This window comes from Crocuta crocuta, unplaced genomic scaffold (genome assembly GCF_008692635.1).
Source record: "Crocuta crocuta isolate KB4526 unplaced genomic scaffold, BGI_CrCroc_1.0 scaffold118, whole genome shotgun sequence".
NCBI classification, from domain to species: Eukaryota; Metazoa; Chordata; class Mammalia; order Carnivora; family Hyaenidae; genus Crocuta; species Crocuta crocuta.
The window spans coordinates 789,718-811,787 of record NW_027551558.1 but is presented as its reverse complement, the minus strand read 5'-3'; the positions used below and the strand labels follow the sequence as shown (position 1 = coordinate 811,787).

Below are 22,070 nucleotides of genomic sequence, written 5' to 3'. Positions count from 1 at the left end.
AACAGACTAGTCTTTTCCTTAATGTTTGCTAAAGCTTTGGACCAGTATCTATGTTGGGATAAATAATCTCTAAATCTCCTTAGAGTTAGATCTCACATATGTTAATAATGAGATCTCTTTAAAAAGTCAAGTTTTCATTAATTTTCACATAATGACCTTGTTAACAAAAGTCATGATATATTTGCACAGTTACATTACAATATTTTGAAAGATAATTATCACTAATCAGTGTCCGACTTTGAGTTAGGTTTCATGTTTAATTGTAGCAAATATTCATCTCTTCAAAATGTTCTGTTTGGTAGAGTAGTTTGGTAATAAAATGGGTTCAATTTTTATAAAAAAGGGAGAAGACATAGCTCAAAAATATTCATTTAGACATCTGGAAGGACCAGCTTCCGTATACATTATAGATATTAAATCTTTAATAAATATCTTATTAATATTAAAGCTTGTAATAAAAGTGTAGTTTAATTCACTTGATATTAATATGCATTTACACTGTATCAATATTATAAAAATTGTTCACATATGTTCTTTAATTCAGTTTTATTAAAAAGAAAGCAAACTGAAATTATTAGCTTTGATAAGTTCTTTATGTATGTGAACTAGAAACTTCTGGAATGTTTTTGGGGCACCTGGGTGGTTCAGTAGGTTAAACGTCTGACTTTGGCTCAGGTCATGATTTGGCTCACGTTTCATGGGTTCAAACCCTGCATCGGGCTCTTTGCTGACAGCTCAGCACCTGGAGCCTGCTTCAGATTCTTTTTCTCCCTCTCTGCCCCTCCCCTGCTCATGCTCTGTCTCTCAAAAATAAATAAACATTACAAAAAAATTAGAAAGGAGAAATTTCTGGAATGTTTTTCCAGTAATAAAATGAGTTTAAGTGAAGAGACTCTCAGAGTGTGTTTTCTTCAATGTTAGGTCAATGTGTTCCTCAAATCCTACAACTCCCTGCTCTTTCTTTATAATCAGAAAAGGCAGTTCCTATTATTTGTAGACAGAACAAGAAAATTAATTCAGATGCAACTTAAATATTTGTGCCTGAATCTGATGTTACTAGAACATCTTGCCCAAAAGAAAACTTCTCCATAGGAGCTGATAATATATAGACCCCACAGAACCCAGGAAAAAGTACACTACCTATTTGGGTATTGTGATTAGAGAGGACACTGATGCAGAAATATTTCCAACCGCATTCTAAGGAGTATTTAGAATGGTGCAGTGGACAGAAGTTGCTTCTAGACCCTTCTTTCCTTCCACATGGTAGTGTTCCCCTTATCCATAGTTTCAGTTACTGGTGGTCACCTGCAGTTAGGAAGCAGATGATTCTCCTGACATGTCATCAGAAGGTCAGTAGTGGCCTAATGCCACGTCCCAATGCCCATGTCATTTGCCTCATTTCATCTCATCACATGGGCATTTTATCACCTCACACCATCACAAGAAGAAGGGTGAGCACACTATAATAACAGTTTGAAAGGCTGTATTCACATAACTTTTTTTCTTGACCTAATAGGTAGAATGCTTTTTATTTTTATTTTTTTCTTGAAAATTTTTTTCTTAAATAATTTATTGTCAAGTTGGTTTCCATAAAACACCCAGTGCTCATCCCAACAAGTGCCCTCCCCCATGCCCATCACCCTCCTTCCCCTCCCCCGTGCCCCTCACCCTCCTTCCCCTCTCCCCCACCCCCATCAGCCCTCAGTTTGTTCTCAGCATTCAAGAGTCACTCATGGTTTGCCTCCCTCCCTCTCCCCCACTATTTTTCCCCTTCTTCTCCCTCATGGTCCTCCATTAAGTTCCTCATAATCCACCTATATGTGCAAACATATGGTATCTATCCTTCTCTGCCTGACTTATTTCACTCAGCAGAACACTGTCAAATTCCATGCATGTTGCTACAAATGGCCAGATTTCATTCTTTCTCATTGCCATGCAGTGTTCCATTGTATAAATAATATATTGTTATAACCCCGAAGAACACACACATACCTGCCACAGCTCCTATCTACCAAGCAAGCCCACATGATTTGTGTGCCATCAAGGGACCACTGATGCAGGGCTAGGGGTTGCTAATGAAGGTGCAAATGCTTCTTGAATGGGAGATGTTGGTCAAACTACCTGCCCGAATATTACTGAAGATGGTTTCCTGAAATCAATGAGAGTTGGGACCTTGCTTATTGGTGCCTGAACTTATACCTGACTAATCAGTACATCCAAGGATCTGGGTCCCAAGATGATAAACCAACAAAGCAAACAAAAACTCATTTTAAGAAGGACATTTATAGGTAGCTGTTATGTATATCATTTCACAAGTTGTCAGGGCATGAAAGAAGTCCATCAGTAATGATAAAAGTAAAATTTTAAGCTATGTCTTCAAAGAAACAAAAGGAATAATGTATTCTTCGTAGCATCCTGTGTCCTCCTGCTGAGCTAAATGCTTATCACCTTGATGGCATATCTATCAATACAGGACCTGCAGACTTGATTTCTGAAGTTCCTTCCAACTTCAAGATTCTAAAATGCTAGAAGGGTGGTTCTGAAAGTACAGAACAAGAACAAGCAACAGCAGCATCCCTTGAGAACCTGTTAGAAATGCAAATTCTTGCCCCTTCCAAGCTTCCCAGAAACTCTAGGGGTCATTCCACTTGTCTGTGTTTTAGAAAGGTGTGGTAGCCAGCCTCCAGTATGGCCCCCAGTGATCCCTACCTGGTATCCCTGTCTTTGAGTAGTCCCATCCCACAACAATGGGACTGACTTGTATAACAAATAGAATGTAACCAAGGTGATGCATAGTTTATGACACCATAAAAAGTACTGGGGCCTCCTTCTTGCTCTCTCCCTTGGATTGCCTGCTGTAGGGAAGCCAGCTGCCATGCTGTGAGGCATTCAAGCACACCTATAGAGAGGTGTGGTAAGGAACTGAGGCCTCCAGCTAACAGCCATCTTTTTAGTGAACTGTCTAGAAAACAGATCAGTAAGCCAAATCCAGACAGCTCAAATGCAACCTCATGAAAGATACCAAGGTGAGCAAGCCAGCCAATCTGTTCCCACAAGACTGACCACAGAAACTGTGCAAGATAACAAATGCTTATTGTTCTTTCCAGTAGCTAAGTTTTGGGGTAATTTGCCTCACATCATTAGATATTTAATACATAAGCCCTCTGGGTGATTCTGACATGTGTTAAACTTGAGAACCACTAAGCTAAAACATTCATTCTCCAAATAATTACTTCTTGTACCTCCCATGTGTTAGGCCAAGAGCAGGAACATGATGGACAAAGCACATACTTCCCAGTTCTGGATGCATCCTGTTCTCTTCCTTTATTGCCCAGTTTGTAATTTTATTTTATTTAGGGAAGGCACACCTCTGTAATGTCTGTCACCCACTGCACCATGAGTTCTTTGCCTGGTTTCCTCACCACTACCCCTGGGATCAGCACTGTGCTTGGCATGTAGAGGTGCTTAATTAATACCCACTTAATGGGTGACTTTTTCCTTTCATCATCTCCACCTTCCTCCTGTATGATGAATTCAGGCAACAGGAACAAGTCTCCAAATACCACGAATGACATGACATTTAAGGGAGTCAAGGTGTGTTCCCCTGGGAATCTAACTACCATTTATTTCCATAGAAAGAAATGTCTTTTGTGTTCAAAACAGTCAACTTTTAGAGTCCCTCTATTTCACATGTGCAGATTCATAAACATGTATAAGGAAAATGCATGAAGCAGGTTTAGAGACATCAGTAATTAAATGCGAGACTATTTCCCTGTTCAGAAAAGCACATCAATAAAGCAAATGGAGTCATCTTGCTTCACTTGCAATGTCTTCAGTGCAGGTGGAGCCCTGCACTAACGAGGAAAGCAGAACATCAGAATACTGCTCCCCTCTGATAGAGAGCATCTTGTTGATCCCTGTACCTGGGCAGAGTCTGCCAACTGTGCACACCGAAACATCTTGATCTCACCGACCAACTCTGCAATGGGTTCTTTTGTTCAGTAATGGACATGAGAGGTTAGTGTCTGGACATGATGAGGTGCTGAGACAAGAAGTCAATAGTTTTTTTCTACGTGACCTTAGAACACAAAGGGGTATTTGGAGAACACTTTTTGATAACAGAAAATAAGTCATTGATTTTTAGAAATTCTTATAGCAGACAGATTGAGATGTGAGGACATCATTCTGCCAATATTTCAGAACATCAGATAAGTTATAAAACAGACTCTGGCTTTCAGCATATTTCTGAGCAGGATCAAAGAGGAGGCAGACAGATTGCAACATCAGCAGAGTACTCAGAGGGTGATGGGGGCTCTGCTGGGCACACCTCACACAGACTGCATCTCCTGTCCATCCTTAGTGAGGGTTCACCCTTAAATCTGGCTAGAGACGGCAGGCCAAATCTTCTGTGACATCTGTATCCCCAGTCACAGAGCACAGCCCATCCACTGGGAACTTAAGGCTTCCTTTAACTGCTTGCTCTTTTTCATTCTTCTGTGATTAGCAAAACTTAACAGCGCTGTCCTATACAACTTTCTGTGATGGTGGAGATGTTCTCCTTCTGCACTGCCCATCAAGACAGTGGCCACCAGTGCACGTGGATACTAAGAACCTGAAAGAGGGCCACTGCAAGAAGAACTGAAGCTTTTCTCTTCTTTAATCCTAATTAATTTAAATTTACAGAGCCACATGTGGCTAATACCTGTCACTCTGGGCAGGACAGTGGTAGAAAACAGTAACCATTGCAAATCGGGGCACCAACTCATCTTTAGAATCATTTTATGAGTCTCATTTCTCATTTGAACATATTGAGGCTCACAGGGGTGAGTGACTTGCCCACAATCAAAAACCTAGTAAAGGGCAGAGAAGAATTTACACTTAACCTGCCTGACCCAGCCTCTGCGCCTGCAATGACAAACTGCATTCCCCCATATTCATGTAAAAGAAGCCTCCAAGGCAAGCATCAGCCTCTGAAAACTCCAAATTCTCAGCAAATAGCTATGAAAGGAAGCTGGCCACATGTGGCAGGATTCCTTCCAACAAAAACACATGGGAAAATATTTCTCTCCAGCTATGACTATCTAACGTGAATCTTTCAAACTGCATGTCGTTGTAAGTGTATCTGAAAGCCCCCACTGTGCTCTAAAACTTTTGCTCCAAGCAAGTGGAAGCCCCATGAATTCATGAGAAGGCAACAATATGAAAAAGATTTTATTAAACTTCTGCCACATCCCATTACACTGTCTAAGCATTATACTCTCCTACTTACCCTTTGCTGACAAACTGGATTATACTTTCTTTCCTAAAGCAACAGGATTCCACGAAACTGCGCAAAAGATAAAGAAACTAGGATTTCAAAAAACTGATTTGGAAATAGAGTGTCAAAGGCATGACTTTAAAAGAGGTTAGCTATACTTAAGGCAACTAATCTACTGAGTCATACTGAAAGTTCTGTCTTGAATTCTACATAAAATAGTTCACATTACTGCAATACCAGAAACTCACGCCAAAGTCCACAAGCCTCAATTCAGATACTTGTGTGTCCCGTATCCATAATGAAAACAGGGCTATCTCCATAAATCTCTCCTTTATTCATGGGGACCCACTGTGCAGCCCAAATTAAGATGCAGGGTTCTAAATTCATTGAAATTAGTGGGGAGAACATCACAGTTTTTTGTGGACACCACTAATATCCTTTGGTTCCACTACAGCTTTCATATTGTCAAGGGGATCAAGGTTATTCTTTAATATTACCCTACTCGGGAAAAATCAAAGAAATAATGGGATGATTAGCCAAATCATAGGTAAAGAAGTAGAGTAAGACCACAAATTTTTGAGGATCAAAGCTTGGTTGCTATATATATATATACATATTGCAAGCCAAGTGTGATGATCCTGTTATATGAAAAAATCCATTTTTTAGATTAGAGCTAGTGGACTCTGGTAGCAAGAACTGTATAAGGTCTTAGAATTAGTCTCATCAAAGCCTGCACTTGCTATCTTGCAACACATGACACTATCCTGTGGTCACAAATTCAGATCCTCAATTTGACATCACGTAAATAATGTGAATGGGTGAGTGGGTGATGGATCGCAGATGATGCAGGTGGGCTCTTTGTGTCCTCCCCCTTGAATCCAGTGAGGCCTTGACTACTCTGACCCACAGAAGAGCGCAAGTGACATTGTGCAGGTCTCCAGGCCTCAGCCTTAAGAAACCGGCAGCTTCTATTTCCTGCCTTTTGGCACACTTGCCAGGAGCCATAAGCTTCCATTTAAGGAGCCCAATTACCCTGAGACTACCATGTAAGAGACCACATGCAGGCACACAGTCAACAGTCCTGGCTGAACCCACCCTCCCAGCCATCTCTGCCAAAGGGGCCAACCATGGGAGTATAGCCATCCCATGAGGCAGGTGAATCCCATGAAGTGACTCCCACTGAAGCCTATGGAAGAGAAGAATAATTCAGCCAAGCCTGTCCTGACCCACAAAACCATGACAGAAAATAAAACAGTTCTTGCTTTACACCTTGAAATTCTGGGCGTAACTATCATGCACCAATAGAAAATTGGAACAGAGTATTTCTACTATCTTCAGCTAACCTATGCTTCTTCTACAACTGCTTTTAATTGTTCTGATTAAATAACATAACTGTACATGTACTAAATACTAAGCCTAACCCCACCTGCCTGCCTGATCATCCATTTTTATATATACCTACCAATGAAACCAGAAGATGGTGGGTTGGGCTGAATCTTCTCCTTGGTGTTCTCCTGGATAATGTCCCAAAGCTGCCATATAAATTTAGGATGAAGAATGTAAAATGGCTGATTTGGGTTTCTCTGCCGGTGCTGAACATATGGAGTGAACAGGTTGTAATCTGGCTTCTTGTACCACTAAGAAAAAAAACCAACACAATCAAGTACAGAGAACCACACCGTGAAAAGGAAACAGGGCAGCACCCAAGTGGGGCTGGGGATTTCCTTAGAGACTAAGGGACCAGGCGGAGGAGGCGGAGTATAGGCACTGCAACACTGGATGAGGGAACCAGGACAAAGAGAGAAGGGGTTTCAGTCCTGAAGGACGATGCTTTGTTCTTTAGTGAAATATGGGAGATGGGCTAGGGCAGGGGCCCCAGACTTTTCCATAAAGGGCCAGGTAGTAAACACTTGAGGCTCTGTGGACCAGATAGTCTCTGCTGCAACTAGTCGATTCTTCTATTGTACTGAGAAAGCCACTGAAGATATATCATGAATGAGCACGGCTGTGTTCCAATGAAACTTTATTTACAAAATGGGGCCAAATTTGGTCCACTGCTATAGTTTGCTGACACTAGGCTCAATCAGTATACTTCAAAAACATATTTTCCATATGTAACACATAGTGAAAGAAAGCATATCAGTTATTGCCTAGGTCTGGGCTGGGGCTGGGAAGACTGATAGGTGGAGCACAAGGAACTCTTGGGAGTGATGAAAATATTCCAGTTCTTAACTGTGGTGGTGGATATGTGCCTATATAAATTTGCTAATACTCATCAAAATGTATACTTCCACTGACTGTACATATGCTACTGTATGAAAAAATGTACCCTAAAGTTGATTTCATTTATTTATTTATTTAATTTTTTAATTATTATATTTTTTTTTTTACAGATAGTTTATTGTCAAGTTGGTTTCCATATAACACCCGGTGCTCATGGAGGAGGGCACTTGTGGGGATGAGCACCGGGTTGATTTCATTTTAAATGTCTTTCAAACATCTGAGGTGCCACCATGAAATGGGATCTGGAGGTCTGTGAGGGAGAGACTTAGCTTATCAGGCCTAAAGGGCTCCGTTAGCCCTTCAAACAGATACCTTTGGGAAATAGTAGGTATGTATTGAGATCCCAAGTAATATTCCATGGCTGGATCCCATGCTTTAACAATTTTGAGAAGGAACTCGGCCAATCATCTTTCTTTTGTAAACTTTGCCCCGAAGCCAAGAGGCAGCAGAAAGGAAAGAAGAGGTGTATGGGGCTCAGTTTCTTCACTCCTTCTCCTGCTCCCCAGAGCACAGGCCACACAGAAAACAGCCCTGTTGCCTGGGTTTCAGCACTGTCGTTGCCCCCTTCATTGGGTTGGATGGCTCTGTGCCCTGGGGCTTGGATGCTTCCAAAGGAAGAAGAAACAAGGTCCAATAGCCAGAGCTCTCAGTCTGTCCACAAATAGCAGGAAAGCTGTCAGACTTAAAACCAGAGAACTTCAGACTGTAAAGGAAGCTGAAGAGTTCCAACATGCATTTTGTGCTGGATTCTTGGTAGACGGTACCTGTGAAAATCAGCCAGAGAGTTTTCTCAAAACCTACACACTCAGGCCATAAGCTATATGTCAGGAAATGGGGCTCTGACAGATACATTTGAAAAAACACTCTCCAGGTGATTCTGGTTTGCACTCCTGGTTAAGAACCAGTTAGGATTAAAAGAGAGAGGGAGGCAAATTATAAAAGACTCAAATACAGAGAACAAACTGAGGGCTGCCAGAGGGGTGATGGTGGGAAGAGGGGCTAAATGGGTGAGGGGCATTAAGGAGGGCACTAGTTGGGGCTTCTACTTCTGAAATCATTATTACACTATATGTTAACTAACTTGGATTTAAATAAAATTTTAAAAAAAGAACCAGTTACAAATCATGCTAGGTAAATGTCCAAGCCTCAGTCTCAAGATGAACAGTGAAAGAAGCCCCAGAGGGACCTATCTGACCTTGGGCAGCTGCTCTCTTGGGAAGTCCTCTTCGTGAAGCCAAGACCTGTTCCCTCACTTCCATCTTAAGAAGGATGTATTCTCTTGGGTTGTGACAGAACAAATCGAAAGACGCTCAGTGGCACAGTGGAAAGCTTCTTTCATGAGGCTAAAACTATCATACTTCTTTCCCAGCCCTCTTTAAAAGACAAGTGCACTGGCTTTTCGTCCAAGTTTTCTACAGAAGTAACTAGTTGCTTGTTTAGATAGGCAATGATTTGCATCCTTGACCCCCCACAAATATAAGCAAATATAACTTGCTTATATTTTGATGGCTAGTAGTAATCTTGTTTGTGCTGTATCATGTAAGGTAAAAAAGGTTTAGAGGAAGAAGCCAAAGAGTCATACACTCAAGAAAAGCCTGTAACAGGTTCCACTTAAAGGATAGTGAGCTGTTGGGGCACCTGGGTGGCTCAAATGGTTAAGCGTCCAACTTTGGCTCAGGTCATGATCTCGTGGTTCATGAGTTCAAGCCCCATGTCAGGCTCTGTGCGGATAGCTCACAGCCTGGAGTCTGGTTCGGATTCTGTGTCTTCCCTCTCTCTCTCTGCCCACCCCCTTTCCCTTCTCTCTCTCTCTGTTTCTGTCTGTATCTCTCAAAAATAAATATTAAAAAAAATTTTTAAAAAGATACTGAGCTGTTGATTCACAAAGTTTAGATTCTCTTTCCAAGCACTCTAAATTTATTTCAGAAGGTCTAGTAACTATGTGGAAGGTGATGTAACCCTATCAAAATGGAATACTGAGTTTACTTGGCCCAACCTCCAGTGTAACTAGGAATTTCTGAACAGTGAGGACACTGTGATTTGTTTTTGTTTTTAAATCCTCCAGAGCAAAACCCCTTTTTCATTAGGTAACTCGTGTTCACCAAGGATGCCACTGGAACTGGGCATCAAAATGGTATGAACACACACGTATTTTAGTAGTGCCCACAACTGGTTTCATTCTGCGAAAGCTTAATCCTTGACTTGCTCCCATTATTAATCAGTCAAAGGCACTGTCTGATCAGTAGGGTAGAGGCACCAAAGGGAACACTTACCAGGTTAAGATTTGCAGAATAAGGAGCAGGGTCCCAGGCCACCAAAATGACGTCTTTATACAATGAACTATCAATGAAGTGATGGTTGGGGTTGGTCAGAATCTGCAAAATACATACAAAAATCATTTCAAAGCAAGTAGTTCTTCAAAATTATATTTTCAAAAAGAGGAGAAGTTAAAAAATTAATCAGAGCAAGAATAAAATGTTGTTCAGACTTTACTATTTTCCTCTGGGGGAGTGAGAGAGGCAGGCATTGCATGCTAATGCACCTAAAGAAATGTCTGGGGAAAATAGGGTTAAAAATAAAATTCACAAAGGGTGCCTGGGTGGCTCAGTTAGTTAAGTGTCTGACCTCAGCTCAGGTCATGATCTCATGGTTCAAGAGTTCGAGCCCTGAGTCGGGCTCTGTGCTGACAGCCCAGACTGAAGCCTGCTTCAGATTCTCTCTCTCTCTCTTTGACCTCCCATTTGTGTCTGTCTGTCTGTCTCTCAAATAAACAAAATAAAATGAAGTTCATGAATTCTTTCATTTTCACCAGCACTGTATTCATAGCCAGTGGTATAGAATAAGCTCCTGAAAGATGCAATGCCTTAGCTAAAATGGCACCCCCAACGTCCTCTCCAATTGCCTTCACAGGTAATTGGAGAAGGACGTGCAGATATGGATGACCCACTTTATTAAGGTACTTCCAGAGTGCCAGCCTCAGGACAAACAGATCAGGGACAGCCAGCAGACTGGCGGCAGCCCCCATGTGACTTCCTCCCTCTGTGGCCCTGAAGGAGTCCTTCGATCTCACCTGCAATCATTTTTTAACTATAGTTTTGGAGGAGAAAAAAAAAATTATTGGTGTTCCTCAGTGTTAAGGTGCAAGTTTTCAGTTTTTAAGATGGGCTCTCTTTCCTCATATTTTAAGATTTCTCCAGCCAGGACCCATCGTACAGGTGACATGTATTTTAATTTGTGGAGATGATTAGTTGAAAAGCTGGGAAGTTGTTAATAAATGAATGGCGACTCTTACAATCCATGCTGTCTATGAAGTAAGGATATATGGCGATTGTTCCTTCTCTTGCTGCAGGCTGTCTGGCTCAGGGTCCCAGGCAGAAAGCTAATCTTTTCTTCTGCAAGCAACTTGTCATAAATCATCCATCATCTCATGTTCTTTCTATATACTTTGAAACTCTAGAAACTGCCATAGTTTTGAGAATAATTTTGCTTTGAATTTGGAAAACATTTGTATCAAGAACACCAGGAAGAGAAATACTTCCATTTTTCAACTATTTCATTTTTTAAATTGTCAAATAAGAGACTAAAGTTTCCAAGCCACCCTACTGACCCTTGGATTCTGTAACCTTTGCTTTTCTCCCCTTCATCGTCTGTCTTTCATACCACGATTGTTTCTAAATTTAACTGTCTTTCCCCATCCATAAAACACAACACGCTAAGACTACGACTATATACATACACATACATATGTGTATACGGATATCCATACATGTTTCTATAACTACTCTGATTTTTCCTTTTAATCTTATTTACTCATTTCTTCCTATTTATGTCACACATAAATTCCTATTTATCTGCATTTTTTCTCATTAATTCTTTTATCATTACAAGATATTTCTATGAAATAAGCAAAACCATGGTCATGTACTACTGGGTAATTTCTCTTCATTCACCCAAACTATTTACCTGTAAAACGTACATGTATGGAAATACTCCATCCATCTTACCTGGGAATTAATGATGCGCACAGTGGTTTTATTTCCAACATCTTTCTCATAGCCACGTGTAGGTGCAGAGTTAAATCTCAAAACTGCATCATGAGAATCTAAGAACACGAGTGACAAACTTACTTTAGTTTTTGCTGCGGAATCAACATAATTTAGAAAAAGTTTTAAAGCAAATTTTTTAATACCTGAAGCTAATTGCAAACAACCTATCAGTTGTTAAGACACCCATACACATATTTTTCAGTATAGTGTTTATTTCGAATGAGATCCTGGCTAGGGGATAAATCAACATGGGAACATATGAATGCATTACATGTGATCCTATATCATCTCAGTACATTTAGATACTTGTTATGTGTTCATATTCTTGAAAGGGATGTTTTATGCATGTATTCTCTGAGAGATTCCAGGGTATTTCGAAGATGGAATCTGTGGGAGCAGGTAAGGATGCTGTGATAGCCAGAGGCTGCTTGTTTGTGGCTTCTTACTGCTTTAGAGCATGGAAACCACTCATGGTGCTGCTAAAACGGCCTCCTGCACCAGGACAGGGCATCCCCCACATGGTAAGAGCCATAGCCTTTCATGCGACTTTTATATCTTGGGGTAATGGTTTGTGCTTCAAAAGGACACCAGCCCTATAGAACACTGTATGTTAACTATACTGGAATTAAAACTTAAACACTTACAAAATAAAGAAAAGAAAGAAAGAAAACTGGCCGATTTCTGCTTTACATACTGCTACTGATTCCCAGAAGACCCATGGAGAGCAACCAAGAGCATTCTGTGTTCCCAGCAATGGTGTGACCACCTGCCACAGCACTGGAGAACAGAAGACACCACGACCGGTGGTCCTGGCTGCCTAGACTCTTCATCCTCTGTAAGAGCACACCACGGCTCACCGAGCTTCAACTACAACATCAATCTGTCTCTCTCTTCATTCAACTTGACTGACTTTCTCACGTTCTCAGAGGTCTCAGATGAAAACAAAGCTCACACATCCTGGAGGCTGACAAGGACATGAAGAGCTAGAGGTGGGCTAGATGGGAATGGGGACATGTTCCCTTCCCACAAAGTGGTCTATATGCATACATATGTCTTGAAATCTCCTGAGCCAGCTACTGTGTTGCCCAGAAACCAGAGTTAATCAGCAGTAAGGGAATCTATGGGCTATCTTTAGCTTCAAAAATTCCATGCACATTTCAAATTTACCTTGGAGCAACAATAATGCCTGTGGGTGTGTGAGAGATAAGATTATGTATTTCTGATTCACCAAAGAGCCTATGGATGTGCCCTATGTTTACTGCAACCATACCCCATGCAATTCCTTAAAGCAGCCCACCTCCTTAACTGTGTTACCCCCTCCTGAGCAGTCTCCCTAGGAGAAAACCTCCTACTCCCTAAGTAGCAGACTCAGACTCCGCACACAAGCCACCATTAAAACAATGTTACCTTAGGGGGCGCCTGAGTGGCTCAGTTGGTTAAGTGTCTGACTTCAACTCAGGTCATGAGCTGACAGCTCAAAGCCTAGAGCCTGTTCAGATTCTGTGTGTGTCTCTCTCTGCCCCTCCTCCACTCACACACTCTCTCTCAAAAATAAATAAGCATTAAACAAACAAAAAGTTATCTTACGTGCCTTTCTTGACGAGCCCTGAACTCAGAAGAATTTGTATTCCAGTTTTGAGCACCAAAATTAAACAGAGCACAAAGAATGAATAAAGGGTACCTGACTATGTAATTGAAAACATTCTAAAGGGGAGCCCTGGGTGGCTTAGCGGGTTAAGCATCTGACTTCAGCTCAGTTCATGATCACGAGGTTTGTGAGTCTGAACTAAATGCCCGGGTCTCACTGTCAGCACAGAGCTTGCTTCAGATCCTCTGTGCCCCTCTTCCTCTCCCTCTCCTCTGCTCACTCTTTTTCCCTCAAAAATAAATAAATAAACATTAAAAAAATTCCACAGTGTTCTTTTAGGGGAAATGGTGCAGGGGGCAGCAAGCGATGACCTACCACCTGTTTTAGTAAATAAAGCTGGACCACAACATAGACATACTCATTTGTTTATCTACTGTCTGTAATGGCAGAGGTGAGCTGTGACAGTGACCCCTCATGGCTCACAAAACCTAAAATATTTACTACTTGGTTCTTAAAAAAAGTATAGAGATTTGCAATCTTTACCTTCTAGGTGATCCATGCTTTGCATAAATGATGCCAAAAAACCTGAACGCTTTCTATTTTCTTTACAATATAAGCACTTGTTTTTGTAAAATGTAAACATACATTTTTTTGTAATGAGCTATTTTGTTATTTATTTTTATTGAAAAGTATTTTCTCATAAAAATTCAAATGCTATTTACATCAGAAAAATTTGATTACCCAAAGCAGCGGTTCTCGCATTTTGTTCTTAGAACCCTTTTACACTGTTGAAAATTATCGACAATCCAAGGTTCTTTTATTCAGATTACATCTTTCAATATATGTCACCTTTGGAAGCAAAATAGAAAACTTAAAGATGTTAATTCATTATTATTTTTTAAAGTAGGCTTCATGCCCAACATGGAGCCCAAGGTGGGGCTTGAACTAATCACCCTGAGACTAAGACCTGAGCTAAGATCAAGAGTCAGATGTTTCACCGACTAAACCACCCAGGAACCGCTATTTACTAATTTACTTCAAAATAAAATACTTTTATGACAAATAAGTATTTTCAAAAAACAGAAGACTGGCACTGGTTTAGATGTCTGCAAATTTCTTAACGCCTGGCTTTTCAGAAGACAGCTGGTTTCTCTTAGCTGCTTCTGCATTCTATCTGTTGCAACATATTGCTTTAAAAAAATTTTTTTTAAATGTTTTATTTATTTCTAGGAGAGAGAGAGAGAGACAGCATGAGCAGGGGAGGGTCAGAGAGAGAGGGAGTCACAAACTCTGAAACAGGCTCCAGGCTCTGAGCTGGCAGTCAGCACAGAGCCCAATGCAGGGCTCAAACCCACGAACCGCGAGATCATGACCTAAGCGAAAGTCGGACGCTTAACCGACTAAGCCACCCAGGCGCCCCTTGCAACATATTGCTTTAGTTGCAGTATGTGAACACTCAGATAGATCTTTGAAAATGTAAGGAGCACTTAAAGTCTTTCCACATTACTGGGAATATTCTTCTTTGATACTTCATCAAAAACTTGACAAGTGCTAGGTTCTTTAAAAAGCTTTCCTAATGTGGAATGTGAAATAGTATCAATGAACTTGCCATGCTCTGTTACATGAAAATCCATCCAAATAGTGCATCTTGCTCTTAAAATGGGTGATTCACCCATGCATGATTTTGCAGTGTTGTGAAACGGTCATTTGGAATTACCATTTTAATAAATTATGCAGATCTTCCAAATATTGATGCACTTCTTTATAAAGTATCCCCTCAAATCACATCAAGTAATATTACCATGCATCTCATCAGTTTTTAAGCCTGGGACATTTCCAAGTTTGAAACAATGTGTTCTGGGGTTAATGAGGTTAAAACTAGCAGAAAGTCTAAAGCTTGTTTTTCTGAGAACTGTTTCCCCTTAATCAGCTACTGTGTCTTTTCAGACCCCACTAACAAACTTACTAGCTATCTCTAAAGAGCCTGGACTCAAGGTCAACTGATAAGAGTTCCAGCCTAGGAACATTCCTTACTCATGATAAGAGCCTAAAACCCCATCTAGTTTATACTGGCTCTCAGAACAAGCCCATAACCCCTCTCCTTGTCTGAATATAACCTCCTGACATCAGGGGCTGAATTCTGCCTCCTTCTGGAGTTAAGTCTCCACTTCAGGTGAACATGGGATGTATGTTATAATATACATTTGCTCAATGCGCATGCTCCATCTTTCTTTATGAGTAGTCGTTATGTTTCTCTGCCTGCCCTTGCATCAATATGTATGCATTCTCAACCCCTATGATTATAAAAAACTCATTCCCTCCTGCTTCAAGGAAACAGATTTGAGGCTTATCGTCCCATCTCTGGGTTTGGATGCACAAATAAACCCTTTCCTTGCTGTGTATTTGATGTCTCAGTGATTGGCTTTACTGCACACACGGCAGATGAACTTGGGTTCTGTTACAAGGTCATAGATGAAAGCTTGAATTTTACCAGTGGGAAAAAATACTGTCAGCTATTTCCTAAAAATGACAGGCTCACTCAATTCCTTTTTGGGAAAATATCCACCAAATATCCAAGTCTGAACAGAGTATCTCTATCAGTCATTTGTTTCAAGTAAAAATTGTGTCGCATGACACAAGTGGCTAACTCTGCTCACTACTCAGTTACACAAGGGATTTTGCACTATGCGCTGGTGTGCAGAAGGGTTTCGTGTTATTGCCTAGCTGGTCTTGTGTGTACTCAAAGATTGATCTATAATAAAGCCAACATTTAAAAATTTTTTTCCTGCTTCATCAAGGACATCCATCAGTGAAGCTGGCACTCTATTCTTTTCCTGCAGCTGGGCCACAGAAACCACCACAACAACTAGTACTGTTGGGTACCACTGCCTTCATTTACACAAACCAGCAGTTCTGCCTACCGCTGCCTCTGCATCACCAGTGCAAATGTCAATGGTTATAAAGACCCCTGCATGTTTTTATAAAGTTTTCCTCTTGTGAGACCCTGATGTAAGCACATCACATGATGTGCACTGCTGATATGGGACAACCTACTCCCAAGGCAGAGTGAGAGCAGGCTCCAGGCAGCGAGGTGACCTTTAGGAACAGAGGTAGTCAGGGTAATGTAAGGGCAAGAAGTGTGAGGCCAGCGCTCCTGAACCACAGTTCTGCTAAACCATGCTGCCCTTGGACGCAGCCTCTGTCTAAAGGAAAGGTGGATAAGCCAAAGCTCTCATGCAGTGGGTGCCTTTCAAATTAATTAGGTAGAAATTCCAAATTAACTGTATCACCCCTGAAAATGTCACAGCTTTTAAATGCCAGTATTCTACACTGAGGGGTGTGTGTGTGTGTGTGTGTGTGTGTGTGTGTTAAGCCTTCAAGTGACTATTACAAGGCAGAGCACAAAAACATAATCTAGATTAACTCCTTTGTAAGTGGTATGGAATCGAAAGAGTTAAAAGGCTAATTTTTGTGGAGGAGGCTGCTATGGACGGAGAGTGAACCTCCTTAAAGCTGTCTGTGGGATCAGGATGGAAGGGGGGAGCGTCCGGGGGAGGATGAGCGGAGAGCATGTCTATCATGCAGACATGTTTTGTAAATGTATGCCTGGCTGTGCATCTCCTCGATAATGTGCCTGAAAAACTAAGCTGTCCATTCATATTTAGAAAAGGAGGAATGGATCACACAGCAAGCACATGGGGAATAAAGTAAAACCTCTTTCTGGAGAAGGCATTTCCAGGGTAGAGCCATTTTGTGTTGACCTTGAGAACAGAGCCAGGCTACATGCATTCACTAAGGAAGATTAAAAAACCCTCAAGCAGCAGCCAGTCAGGAGGTGTACGAGTACAAAGTCAGTGTCCTGCCTTGGGCACCGGGCCTCCACGTCCCCCTCCTTCACTCCCACACTCCTCCAGAAAACAAAATCTGAAACAGCAAGGGAGCAAAAGCCTTCAGTCTTTAGGGAACGGCCTGTCAAAGAGATGATTCATCCCTCTGACACTCCACCGCCCTGGTGTGCCTTGCCTCTCCCTGGGACGGTTGCAGTGTGACTTCCTTTGTGCCCTCAACTCCAGTCTCTGGAACACTCTCTCTGAAATGAAAAGCTGACCCATCACTTCCCTGCTTCAAAGATCGCAATGCCTCTCTCTGCACCATGGGCCCAGGGGTCAGAGTTGGACTTTCTGGAGGCCCAGAGTGGGGTTTAATGGAGCCCAAGCTCCACCCACTGTGCCTCCAGGTCCCCCCATAAAAAAGGAAGAATCCTATCCTTGGCTTTGCAACAGTTAACACAAAAGCATTTAGAACAGGACATTGTCTGCAGTAGACACCCTGTAAGTGGCACCTTTTATTACAATTATAGAGTAAAATCTAATTTCTGGGGAAAATGATGTACAAGCTGCTCGTCTGCCTGCCTATCAACTTAGGTCTCTCTCCACTCCCAGCTCCCCCCATGCTCCCTATAGATCTCACCTCTAACCCCCCCATCTCCTCTCCCCTGTGCCCTTCCTTGTGCCTGCCTCCTTCCCCCTACTAAGCACTCCTCATGCTGTGTCTCACTTCCCTCTTACCCTTAACTTTAGCCTAGGTTTCCCTCTTTGGCTAACCTCCTCTGTCTATGCAGCCATCAGCCCACACAATGGGTTAGGATTCTGCTGTCATTTCTTCCTGTCAGTATGCATATCTTTGTCCTTCTAACCACTATACTGGAATTATCTGTTCCAGTTGTCTGCAGTGTATTGGGTCTCCCCCAATACACTGAAGAGGATTTGAGGTTAGCTCTCAGCCTCATTCATCTTTGCATCACTAGTGCCTAGTATAACACCAGGCCTTGGTGGGTTGGGAATCAATAAATAATCAATTCCTGTTAAATGGCTTTCTCCCTTTTAAGGTATCAAGATCTGCCAAATCCCAAGCTCTGCCACTAAGTACCATACGCTCCACTTCCTACGCACAGCCCTCCACACCCTCCCACTTCCCCAGACACATCTCAGAATTTGAGTTTCAAGCACACAGACCCTGAGTTCCTATATCAGGGCTAGGACTGTTAGACATTTCTCCTCTGTAGTGTGTTTGCACAGGATGGCTGGTAGCTGATTTCACTACCAAATTATTATTGTTTATATGTACGGCTGGAAAAAAACCATCTCTTGGTTCTAGGAAAGAATGTTCCATGTTTCCAAAACAGTTCAGTTTGCTTTGCAATAACATATTCAAAGTGGAGGTGTTTACAACTGCTACACCATTCTCAAAAACAATTACAAGGCATGACTCAAGCCTAACAACAGGGAGAAGCAGGACTGCATTGCCAGGGAACTGACCAGCAGGGGGAGCTAGAGGGCAGCTGATAAGCAAACCTGAGGCACGTGGGGTCTCCCACACAGAGAGGGGAGATTGATGGAGCATTTTGGGACACTACAGCCTGGAGGGCTGGCCTCCTGGCAGGGGTGACATGGACCTAGTCTCAGGTACTTTCCTAGCTTCTTCTTCAATCATTCATGAGACCATGACCTTCTGTGAATTCTTTGATCTTCACTTAGGCAACTTCACAAGTAGAAATGTAGGGGCTAATATGACTTCAGCTAACTAGCATGGCCCACTCCAATATTCCAAACTGCCTGAGGGAATCTGCTGCATGACTCTGTTTTTATCAAGAGAGCCATTAACAAATATGTGTTAATAAGCACATTTACATTAGGGGAGCAGGAAGGAGAAATGTCTGTACCTGGCATGTACAAATGTTGAGACTAAGAGACACACTAGCTTATAAAAATGAAAGACTTGGTTTTTATACATTGAACTGGGCTGACTCTATATTCTTAAAATAATAGTACAAAACTGGATTCGAAGGAATCTCGGCAATTAAGAGAACTTCTTAAAATTTCTGAGTTATGTTCAATTTCATAATTAAAAGTCTATAGTCCTAATCATGAACCTTCACATAACTGCAGACAATATAAATTAAATTTGGATGCTAGCAACTAACAAAGATATAAGTGACATTTCAAGTTCCCCAGAAATGTGTAATTCCCAGTGCCTTTCACACTCTCTTCCAAACTCTGAATCAAGTAGAGTTTGTAAGACTCTGGTCAAGGATATTTATGCCAGAATAAAGAGCAAGAAAAATCTCCCTGACACGCAAGAGCAATCCAAATGTGCAAGTACTATGCAGAGGTGTTTAAAATAAAGCAAAACAGGGGCGCCTGGGTGGCTTAGTCGGTTAAGCGTCCGACTTTCGCTTAGGTCATGATCTCGCAGTTCGTGGGTTCGAGCCCTGCGTCGGGCTCTGTGCTGACTGCCAGTTCAGAGCCTGGAGCCTGTTTCAGTCTGTGACTCCCTCTCTCTCTGACCCTCCCCTGCTCATGCTGTCTCTCTCTCTCTCTCCTAGAAATAAAGAAAAAAAAAACATTAAAAAAAAAATAAAGCAAAACAAAAACAGAAGCAACTTACTGTCTGCTTTAAGCATAATACTTAAATTCCTTCTTACATTATTAATAATGGCCCTCAGGAATGAGAAAGAACTTCACCCCAGGGAGCTTTAAACCACTGTTCTTTCCTAATCAATTCCAGACTGCTCTGCTCCAGCTTTGGCTGCATGTGACACATGGACAGTGTTATTATGAGCCTGCTGTAATGTCAGCACAGGGACACTGGGACCCTACACCTCAAGTCCATACTTGTGCTTACTTTTTTAAAACTTTTTGAAAATTCATATTCAGCTCTGCTCCCAAAAATGTATGATAGATGGTCTGGGTTGTGGGACCTGATGACAATGGCATTGCCCCATTTCAAGACAGCTCTGGCTTATCAGCCACTCTTCTTGAACACAGAATACTGATGGACCCAAGAAACAATGGTTATTCCTTTCTAACAAGTGAGAAAAAGCCCCTTGACTGAAACTTCCAGATTATCTATGAGCTACATCGAACACTGTCTACTGTGAGAATGTATTAGACACAGTTGTTTTACAGTTGGACCTGAGGCCAATGCTGTGATTCACATTGTTTCTTGGCATCTAGTTCAGAAGCCTGGACATAGTAAGGACCAAACACGTGTTTATTAAATGACTGAATGATTCTACAGAGTCAAATTGCTGTTCACCAGTGTGGCGATGGAATGAGCCTGGGCCTAGACAGAAGTCTAAGGCCTTACAGAGAAGTGCGGAGTTTGCTTAGGAAGAAGGAATTCTGCCTTCCGATGCAACAAGGAAACCCTGCCTCAACTTCCCACCTGCTGGCCTGCCCTGCAGACTCCAGCCTCCAAACTGCAATCTCAATTCTTACCTAGATTTCCAGCCTACTCACCTGTCCTAAAATTTCAGACTTGCCAGTCCCCACAACTGCAGAAGCAAGTCCTTAAAATAAATCTCCTCTCTCTCTACATCAGTCTGTTGCTCTGGAGAGGCCTAATACAGGAACTATGACCCAGATGTGCTCCTGGGCTCTTGATATGGCTCTGAAGGCAGAGTTCAGAAAGAATGATGGATGGGGGCGCCTGGGTGGCTTAGTCGGTTAAGCGTCCGACTTTCGCTTAGGTCATGATCTCGCGGTTCGTGGGTTCGAGCCCCGCGTTGGGCTCTGTGCTGACTGCCAGCTCAGAGCCTGGAGCCTGTTTCAGAGTCTGTCACTCCCTCTCTCTCTGACCCTCCCCTGCTCACGCTGTCTCTCTCTCTCTCCTAGAAATAAATAAAACATTAAAAAAAATAAAAAAAAAAAAAAAAAAAAAAAAAAGAAAGAATGATGGATGCCCAACGTGTGGTCATGTTATATACCAACTTGGAGAAGGTCCCTGCTGGGTGTACTGGCCACCCCAAAGGTTGGATTTGCACCAGCCGGTGTAAGGTCAGAACTCACTGTTGAGGCAAGAAGGGCTCTCCTCTGAGCCCTCAATACCCACTTAGTCCCTGGGCTACCTAAAATTTATCACCATGTGTACTTCTCTTTGGAATTGAACCCCCCTCCCCAACTGTCACTGCCCTGCAGAGAGTTCTGCTTTCTGTTCTGGTAGTCTTGCTCCTCTCCCATGATCCTATCACATAGGGGTTCTCAGGCCTCTGTGGGCTAGGCGGGCAGCCTGGCCTTGTACAACACAGTCTCTGCGGGAGATGAACACTAGCGGCTGCAATGGGCAGGGCACAGGCCTTCCACTCCCCTGTCAGCCAGCAGAGGCGGAACACGTCTGCTTTAAAATCATCCCCCAGGGGCACCTGGGTGGCTCAGTCGGTTGAGCGACCGACTTCGGCTCAGGTCATTATCTCACGGTTTGTAGGTTTGAGCCCCGTGTCAGGCTCTGTGCTGACAGCTCAGAGCCTGGAGCCGGTTTCAGATTCTGTGTCTCCCTCTCTCTCTGATCCTCCCTTGCTCACGCTGTTTTCTTTCTTTCTTTCTTTCTTTCTTTTCTTTCTTTCTTTCTTTCTTTCTTTCTTTCTTTCTTTCTTTCTTTCTTTCTTTCTTTCTTTCCTTTCTTTCTTTCTTTCTTTCTTTTTCTTTCTCTCTTTCTCTCTCTCTCTTTTTCTTTCTTTCTTTCCTCTTTCTCTCTCTTTCCTTCCTTCCTTCCTTCCCTTCCTTCTCTCTCTCTCTCTCTCTCTCAGAAATGAATAAAGCATTAAAAACATTTTTTTTAATAAAATCATCCCTCAAAAAGACCTCGGCTGGCACCTCCAACAGGCCAGTGAGGGAGAAGCATGGGAGACTCTGGCTAGCATCAGAGACCTCCAGCGCAGAGCCCCGTTCCACCCAGCCAGCCAAATGCAAAGAGCCAGGCCGAGTGCGCACCGTGCGGGACCGGGCTGGACCCACCTATCTCTTCACCCAGGGAGGAGTTGAGGATGGCGCCGGCCGACATGACCACGGCGCAGCTCCGCAGGCCGCGCGGGTGCAGCTGGCTCAGCGGCACGGAG

The 22,070-nt window shown here is 42.4% G+C and overlaps 1 protein-coding gene across 1 annotated transcript in view; it reads right to left on the bottom strand.

Moving 5' to 3' along the window:
• ST6GAL2 (ST6 beta-galactoside alpha-2,6-sialyltransferase 2) overlaps window positions 1–22,070 on the bottom strand; it is a 74,774-nt gene that overhangs the window by 12,015 nt on the left and 40,689 nt on the right. Inside the window, exons 3-6 of the mRNA XM_077749365.1 lie at window positions 21,970–22,070; window positions 11,545–11,642; window positions 9,814–9,915; window positions 6,720–6,894 (exon numbers count right to left, since the gene is read on the bottom strand). The exon at window positions 21,970–22,070 is cut by the window's right edge and continues 21 nt beyond it. Of these exons, the coding sequence (XP_077605491.1) occupies window positions 6,720–6,894; window positions 9,814–9,915; window positions 11,545–11,642; window positions 21,970–22,070 (476 nt within the window). The remainder of the gene's footprint in view (window positions 1–6,719; window positions 6,895–9,813; window positions 9,916–11,544; window positions 11,643–21,969) is intronic.